The 9,164-nt window shown below is 27.4% G+C and overlaps 1 protein-coding gene across 1 annotated transcript; it reads left to right on the top strand.

The window, feature by feature from the left end:
- Positions 1 to 132: 132 nt before the first annotated feature.
- LOC106791208 (RNA-binding protein 33-like) lies at positions 133 to 9,029 on the top strand. Its single transcript, XM_014756693.1, has 11 exons — positions 133 to 684; positions 989 to 1,088; positions 3,778 to 4,343; positions 4,441 to 5,312; positions 5,412 to 5,599; positions 5,675 to 5,854; positions 5,933 to 6,265; positions 6,349 to 6,514; positions 6,598 to 6,731; positions 7,487 to 8,005; positions 8,562 to 9,029. The coding sequence occupies exons 1-11, from the start codon at positions 674 to 676 to the stop codon at positions 8,733 to 8,735; spliced, it is 3,243 nt and encodes a 1,080-aa protein (XP_014612179.1). The 5' UTR covers positions 133 to 673; the 3' UTR covers positions 8,736 to 9,029.
- The last annotated feature ends 135 nt before the right edge of the window (positions 9,030 to 9,164 follow it).

Here is a 9,164-nt window from a genome sequence, read left to right as displayed (position 1 = left end):
ACTTCTTTATTCTTTGGTTCTAGGTTTTTTACTTTTATCTAGACTAAGAAACAGAGCGTCGCGACGTTGTTTTAGAGAAGGTTAGCATACTTTATTTAAACGAAGTTTCATTTCTTTTTAGTATCGAGTCTCTGCTTTTTATTTACATGAAAGATCACGTTCTTATGGTCATTCTGACTGTATGTGGAATCTTACGATTAGTTAAACATATTTATGGTGTACGTGACTTTTTTTCTGTTTATTTCGCGTAATAAATAGTTAACAATACAAGGATTGTAATTAATAACAAAGAGTATTAGCACGTTGTAGCATTGGTCGTCCAACGATAGAGTGAATAGGTTCAATTTGGTTCTAATTGGCCTCATGAGTGTCTACAACTAGAATAGATTTAATTTAATTTTGAATTAAAACGCTGCCATTATATACAATTAAAAGAAATATTATAAATCAGAATTTTAAAAAATGATTATCTAGGGAAAGTATGTAAGCATATTTAACTGGCCGCGAAAAATCGAAAGTAAATGTAGCTTCAATTTCATTGGTTAAAATAAAGAGTTAATATCGATACAATAGACTTCGATATATCGCAGAGACGATATTGACGGCATCGATCGATGTAATAGAACGAAGCCATCACAGGTTTTCTTTTGATGCAAAGAAGATAGGACGTACTATGTCGGAACAGTAAGTTATTTTTCTTCCATTGATTTGTATTTTATCATAATACTTTTTTCAAATCTAAAAATTACAATAATAATAAATATATTTTATTATTTACGAATCTTATACTTCATCATTTCTTTATAATGTTATGAATTTTTATGTTTTTTTTTCTTTAATATACGGAGGTTAGGGTTTTCGAATACAAGTGTAACAATGATTCAAAAGATTATATATATATATATATCAAGTGTAATCATTAATCAATTATTTAAGTATATTTATTTATGTTCATTTCTAATAGTTATTACAGAAATAACATTTTCAGTGACGATACATTACTTGACGAAGATCTTGGAGATGAAGAATATGATTTGGGCAATGATGAGGAAGAAGCCCTCCTAGCTGATGACTATGAATTAGACAGGGTGAGCATAATGTTTACCCATTATATCCTTGTTAAATAAAATTCTTTTTTTCCTTCAGCTGATATAAAATAATAGAAGATAATATATGAGTTCTATCAACATTTAAATAATCATTAATTTGTTATTGATTAAAGATTTTTCTTGTCGTCTATACATTTAAAAATAATCTTACTATTTCGTATGAAATAATTTCATTTCATTTGAGTATTTTTATCAATTTTTTAATCCAAAAGCACTCTTATTATCATAAGTATATGTATGAATATTTACCGCAAAGTAGTTTTATCGTTCTAGTTGTAATGTAACTGTTCGACAATGAAATGATTTGATTAATATTTTATAATATTTGAAAAATCAGTTACAAGAGCAAGACTTAGATCTGTTAAAAGAGTCTTTTTAATCCTTTGCTTTTTATGGAAAGAAAAAAAAACAAATAGAGATTATATTTAAAAATTGAATGTGTTTTCAACGATTACATATATTTGAATGAAATAGATTTATATTGTATCGAGTATGAAAATTCTACGATCTTTTCACTCTGATAGTATTTCACAAGAATATAAATATGTAACATAATGTAATATAAGCGTAATTATCGTTAAGTAAAAAATGTAAAAAGTCTATTTGAATGAGTTACCAAATTATCAAAGTTAGTCATTATTATTTAAAAAATATAGCAATTCTTTTTAAAGTATACTTAATTTTTTTGCACGTATAACAAGATTCTAAATAAAAAAGAAGATGGGTTGGATAAATTTGAATGTAAGCTTAGACCATCCATTTGAAATATATTTTTTACATTATTGGAGACATACGATATATGTAAAAGAGAGAAAAAAAAACGAGTTCTAAATGATACCACCACTATGAGCAAAATGTCACTTTTATTATGAATTCTTGCTCTTCTTTTTTACTATTATAATATAATAATAGGTACTCTTAATAACATCTGTAAAATGAATCATACATGTATTTCTTCTTGCTTAATTCACATACACATGCATAAAAACATGTGCACACATACGTACATGCGTTTATCTTTGCTTGCTTACTATATTCGTCAAAATTTTGTATATTTAATCATGAAACATGAAGAATTTAGATCCAAATGTTTTCGACATAACATAGAATAAAAATATCTACTTTTTTAAAAAAAAATGACATCAATGGACAATATATTTTTGCTGTTTTGAAATTTATGAATGAATGAAGAACATGCAAAAGTTCTAAACAATGTCAGATATTGCAAAATTATTAATGAAAGCAACATAATTAATCATTGCTTTTTTATACAACTTGAAATTTATACATTTTATAATATATAACTAATGTGTAATTAATCTATATAAATTTCATCCGTTTCATTTGTTTATCAAAAATCAATCAAATTTATTTATTATATTAAAAAACGATTCTCTCTGAATGGCTTAATGTAAAAATAAAATTGATAACTGCAATAGATTTTACTATATATTACGTGGTATTGGATTATTAATTATACTTTATTTTGACTTATATTAGTTATTATTAATAATAACTTACATTAGTAATGTATACTAATATATATTTTTTATTTAAAAAGAATTTTTTCTATTCATCTTAGTATATTTTATTATTGCTTTCCTACATCTCTAATATTTTAAAGAAATTTACATCTAGCCATTCTTAAAAAATGAAACTTTCATTTTGGGTCGTTAATTACTCCCTCTATTCCAAATTAATTGTTGCATTTGATATGTAAATGTTTATACAAGTGTATCAATTAATTTGGGATGGAGGGAGTACATTATAATCGTAAAAAAGATAAAAGTGCATGTTGTAAGAAAAAAATGTGTTGAACGTCAACCAATAGCATTAAGATGTTAAATAATCATCATTGCAAAACCAAAAATTATAATTCATGCGCGTAAAAAGTAACAGTAAACAATTATATATTGTAGTTTTTTCTATATTAAGCATAATTTATATTTTATATTAAATTATTTCAATAATCTGAAATTATTATTAGTATTTAGAAATACTTAAAAAAAAAGGTTGTGACTATCGTTTAGTTAAATTTATCTGATAAAAATTAGTTTTTATATATAAAGTTGTTCTAATTGAAATATATAGTATGCTGTTATGCTTTAAGCGTATGCACGATGAATATATTATATTATATATTTATCGTACAATCTCCACTGTGTTAGTCTATTTAAATGCAATGTGTTTACTAGTGCAAATCAAGGATCACATTGTAATATGAAATTATATAATGGAAAAGAAATGAATCTTATAAGTAACATTGATTTGTTTGTTTTATTCGTTGCATATAAATTTATTTTTTATATGACATAATTATTACACACTTATAACAAGAAAAGATATTGTGATATATCAATTATAATAGATAACGTGCGTGTGTGTGTGTATATATATAATAAAACAGTATTATACATTATTTACACTTAATAATCTATAATAGTTGGATGTGAAAATGAAAAGATATTGAACTTTTAAGATTTTATATGCAACATCAGATGTAATGAAGGTTTGAGGTTTGCATTGTAAAAGGTATAACATTCCAACTATAATTATGTAGTTATTACATTACTATGGTTATAACATTTAAATATTTATAGAATGTAATTTTTGCGATAGTGCATTGTATTTAAATTACAAATATTTGGCAATTTAATTCCCTGAGCAGCAGAATAGCTATAAGGGAGAAGAAGAAACAGATGATGTACTGGACTTAGGAGTCACGGATGCTTTGGATGACTTAGAAGGGGAAGATGAAAATGTAGAGTTTAATAGATCAAAGACTGATATTGAAAATCATTTTTATGAAGATGGAAATCAGCAAGACAATGATACAGGATTTTACAAGCAAGATAAAACCACCGAGTATAATACAGATCAAATCAGTCAGTACGAAGCAAACTCTGGATGTAGTAGTGCTAATATGTCTGCAACTATTGGAAAAGGTGATTTACGAGAGAAGCTGCAGAAAAATATGCAAAAAGTATACATTGGAAATGGACAAGGACTTGAAGATGATGATTGTGAAGAAGCAAAGGAAAGACGTAACAGATTCCAGAATGAAAGAACAATGATTTCTCCAAAAATGAATAACGATATTCCTGATACTTTAGAAAATGTAGTGACGCCTGAACCATCCAAACCATCATTCAGAGGTAGAGGAAGAGGAAGATGCACAAGAGGAAACAAAATAGGAAGATTTATTCCATCGGTTAGTGGTAATTATAGTCCAAGGTATGTTGCATTTTTTTTATTATTATTATTATGATCTATCTCATTCTATATACTTTTTACTATCGTACGATGTTTCATATGATTTGTTTTTTTGCAGGTTTAGTAATGCACGTGGTTTCGATAATCAGCAACCAATGTGTAGACCACCACTATTGGAAGCTAGACCACCATTTCTTCTTGGTGTACCTAATAATATACAGAATCAACAGATTATGTATCAACAACCAAATAATTCTTCGCTACCAAATTTTCAACAATTCTCTCTAAATAATCCACTACAAGGACTTACACATTTTATTGAAAGTAGACCACCATTTAATCCTAATCAGTTTTCAAGCTCTATGGGTCCACGTGCAATTGCTCCACGATTGGAATTTGGTCCTAGAGGAACTATCGCAACACCGTTACAAGCTCCACCTTATAATTGCTCAACAAATCCAACATCTTTTGTACAAATACCACAAGGTTTCCAAAACTCTGGAGCAATTATGCAAGATAATCCAAATCGTCACTTGCCAAATACCCAAACTTCCTTATTACATGGAAATTCTGGTGGATCTCTTCTTGGCAATCCAAATGCAATGCTGTCTAGTAATTCGTCACAAATATTACATGGCAATCAATCGTTACCACTCCAAGGAAATCAAATATTGCCGATACAAGGATACCCGCGCCCACCGGTATCTAATCAGGGACCACCGATACAAAATCCCCCAAGCACACAAATGTCTAGTGGTTCTTCTTTTGAAAATAGAGCACCTTTTCAAGAACAACATTTTGAAAATCGATCTACGTATGATTCAAGACATCCATATCCAGATCAAATACAGAATAATCAATTTAATAACAATATAATTCCTCCAGTTTCGCAACAGTCTAATTCGAATTTACCTAATGTAACCTTAACTCCGGGCCATAAAATATTAATCAATCCACATTTCCGAGGCGCTGTACAACCAACCAATGATGGTGAGTTTATTATATATATATATACAAATCTGAACATTTTCTGAATAACATCTTTTCATCTATGCGTTATTAATTTACATTATTTTATTATACAAATAGCAAGACTTGCATGGGACTCACAACATTCAACGCCACTTCAGACTCAAGGTACTGGAGTCCAATTTAATCAGACTAATATGCCATATCCTAATCAAAATCCATATAATCAGTCTCAGTCTCAGTCTCAATCTCAGTCTCAGTCAAATCAGTTGCAATATCAACAGAATTATCAACAGAATAAGAGCGATGTAAGTACCCTATTTTTCTTCTAATAAATCATATTATTAGCAGATCCAATAATATATAGCATATTTTATTTCTAGGATCCTTATGCATACTTTTCTGATGTATGGCAAGAGAATAAGCCACAAAAGACATTAAATATTAGTCCAAGTAAACAACAGTATCCATTAGAAAGTAATTATTCGCGTGAAAGCAATTATAACGACAACAGTAAATATAAATCAGATGATCAATGGGAACAAAGAGATAATTATCAACAAGTAAGTTAATTATATGCTTTTATTTGAATGAGAATGATTTATGAATATATACTTTGAAACAATTATTTTCTATCTTAGTCGGAATACAGAGGATCTCATCTAAATTATCGAGAACGAGATTTATCATCTCGAACGAGAAATGATCATACCCACAAGCCGCAGCGGCCACTTCCTTCGTCTGCATACCGTAATGAAAATTATGAACAAAATCATATGCAAAAACCTACTAATAGTAGACCACCTATAAATACTGCACGAACGATTAATAAACTGCAGCAAAAAAGAATATGTCAAATTTCCGATAGAGAAGCTTCAGGAGATATAAGCCAAAAAAAAATGAAATCTAATAATAGAAATCTCCAAGAAGTAAGAACCGTAGACACGTTAGGCGATGCAGCTGAAGAGAAAAAAGTAATATTATTATATAATAAAATATAAAATACTATGTTATAATATAAAATGTATGTATAATACTATTATTATTATCTTTTAAGGAAGAGGATAAGGAAGAAGATCCAGAAATGCGAGAGTATAGAAAAAAAATGGAAGAGCAAAAACGTCTGAGAGAACAAATATTAAGAGAAAAAGAAACTAGAAGAAAAATGGCCGCTATGGAAAAACAAAATGAGCAAATTAATAAAATAGAGACGAATTTCGTTGGTAGATATCATTTTTTTTCTTTTCTATATATTAAAAGTGTACGAGATATAAGAAGAAGTGTATTATTGTTCCATATTTAATAGGTACAGAATGTAAGCAACAAGAAGCAAAGCCAGTATCAGTTCTGATGGGGGTTGTAAAAGATGCTGCACCAAACAAAAGTCGACCTGGTGTAGATAGGGGACGCGGGCGTGTTATCAATACACAAGCTACAGAGGTATAGCACTAAATATCATTATATTTTATATATATTTGAAATATGTGTGTGAAAAGTGAAAAACTGAAAAGTTGAAGAACAATTTATTTTACATTTTATTTCTTATCAATTATATATACATAAATAACTTGCTATATTTGCTATAGATATATTTAAATAAAAAATTGAATGAATCATGTTTTTATTATCAATCATATCAATCACTTTTTATATATATATATATTCACACGCATTATAATATATACGTATATATATCCAAAAAAACGCGAGTACACGCGTAATTTATATTATGCGCAGCATGCCTGTGATAGATGTTTGATACGACATTTGATATGATTATATTTTTAATATTATACATATATTACATATATATAAATTTATATATAATATTTATATACTTAAATTATATATAAACTTATATATAAAGAAATATATACATATACAAATTTTAAACTTTTATTGTATTTTTTACTTTCACTTTTAAATAAATATATTTTAGAATACATTTTGTTTTCTTTCTTTTCCTCCAAATGTTCATATACTTTTGTTACATTATTTTACAAGTTATATTAATTTTAATAAGACAGTTTTCTTCATATTTTGTATCATATAACTAATGTCATTTAATATTGTGATTAATATTATAAATAATAGAAATATAAAATATATCTAATAACACAATAATATATGAACTTTAAGCTGATTTCGATACACAATTATTACGAATATCATAATTGTGTGTATTTCTGTTTTAGGGAACTGAAAGAGCACCTGGCATGCGGATTGTTAGAACTATTCAAACTATACAACCAAACGATTCTTCGGATGGACTTCCGAGTAGTAATCAAAGCAGTGATAAAGTTTCAACAATTAGACAAATTAATCCACAATGTGGCATTAGAAGAGTTGTAATACCAAAATCCATTCAACCATCTAACTCGCAAAAAATTGCAACGACTATACAAAAAACTGTCTCAAATTTACAAAAGGGACAAGGTTCTGGAGCAAATATACTTCAAAAACTTGTACAAACCCAGTCTGGTATTTCAAGAAAATCGCCAATTGGACAAAAAATGGGTAATATCGAGAGAAGCATCGCTCCAAAAGTTGTTGTAAACGCTCAGAATAATCAAAGAATTGTGCTTCAAAAAGTCATGGTATCGCCCAAAAAAATGCCGGAAATTAAAACAAATACTGTTAAATTAGAAAATTTAGCAGCTAGTACTTCAGTGGCACAAATTAGACGTATGTGTCAAGGAATCGGAACCATAGAGGTGACTATTTTTGCACATAATTCCAAGGCAAATATATCATCTCGTAGTGTAATGTGCTCTAGATTGCACATTTAATTTATTTCATTCATTCATTTATAATTATCTTTTTTCGTTAATGATATGTTTAAAATATCGTTGAAAGATTTAAATTCTATAATTTACACAAAGTATTATATAATAATTTAAAGTACAATATCATTATATTTTTTATTTTTTATTTATGATTTGATTGTAATAAGGAAAAAGACGACCTTATGTTTCAACGCAAGATAATAATTTATGTAAACTACAATGAATTTTATATATTACTTTATGTATACTGCGATCCTACATTTCTTTTTTCTTTGTTTTTTTTTTGTTTTTCTTTTATTCAATTGTAAAACAAAACTTTTGTAAATGACATAAGTATTTTATTTTTGTTTAGAAAACATGTAAAACGATCGAAAACTTTATGATTTCATGACTTTCATTTATTATAAATTCATTTTTTTTTTGTTTAAATAAATAATTACGCTAATGTTATATAATAATAGTCTTTTTATTATTCATGTTGTAGAGTATACACATGGGCGAGGGTAATGCAACTGTCGTATTTAAAACGCAATCCGCTGCCATGGTATTTCACAAAAAATATCAGCGTAAAATGCTCGATCTATCGCTGATAACCGTTCGTCTTATGCCACAAACAAATATAAATAAAGCAACAACTACAATTGGTAAAAAGTCTTAAAGAAGATGACAAAGAAATATTCTCAATGGAATACACTTTTTAGCTTATAGTATAATAAATATATTACATTTACGATAATACAATTATACACTTTAAATAAATCTATTGTCAATATTTATTACTCGCATTGCCATTTTAAGGCAAACATATGTATAAACATTTGATATATATACTCAAATTATGTGTGAGGATAAGTCAAAGAGTATTTTAAACGTATAAGAAAAAAATATTGTATATCGAGTATAAGAAATTGTAGAAAAGGCTAAAAAAGAAATGAGATCCCTGTGGACTGAATTATTTGAAGTCGTCTGTAATATAATTATGTATTATATTGTATAATCACTTATACACCACATAATTCAGCGATGATTAATGAATTTGTATATAAAGAGAATGTATATTTCACATATAATATATATAAAATTAGAT

The sequence above is a fragment of the Polistes canadensis genome, unplaced genomic scaffold (assembly GCF_001313835.1).
Source record: "Polistes canadensis isolate GaletaPanama2010 unplaced genomic scaffold, ASM131383v1 scaffold_292, whole genome shotgun sequence".
NCBI classification, from domain to species: Eukaryota; Metazoa; Arthropoda; class Insecta; order Hymenoptera; family Vespidae; genus Polistes; species Polistes canadensis.
The sequence above is the reverse complement of the archived record's forward strand: the minus strand, read 5'-3'. Positions and strand labels throughout refer to the sequence as shown.

What these genes read in the sequence shown, in the direction of transcription:
- LOC106791208 (XM_014756693.1), top strand. An exon ending in TGTACAACCAACCAATGATG is followed by an intron (nt 5,313 to 5,411) that starts GTGAGTTTATTA and finishes TTATACAAATAG; the next exon opens with CAAGACTTGCATGGGACTCA. An exon ending in AAAGAGATAATTATCAACAA is followed by an intron (nt 5,855 to 5,932) that starts GTAAGTTAATTA and finishes TTTCTATCTTAG; the next exon opens with TCGGAATACAGAGGATCTCA.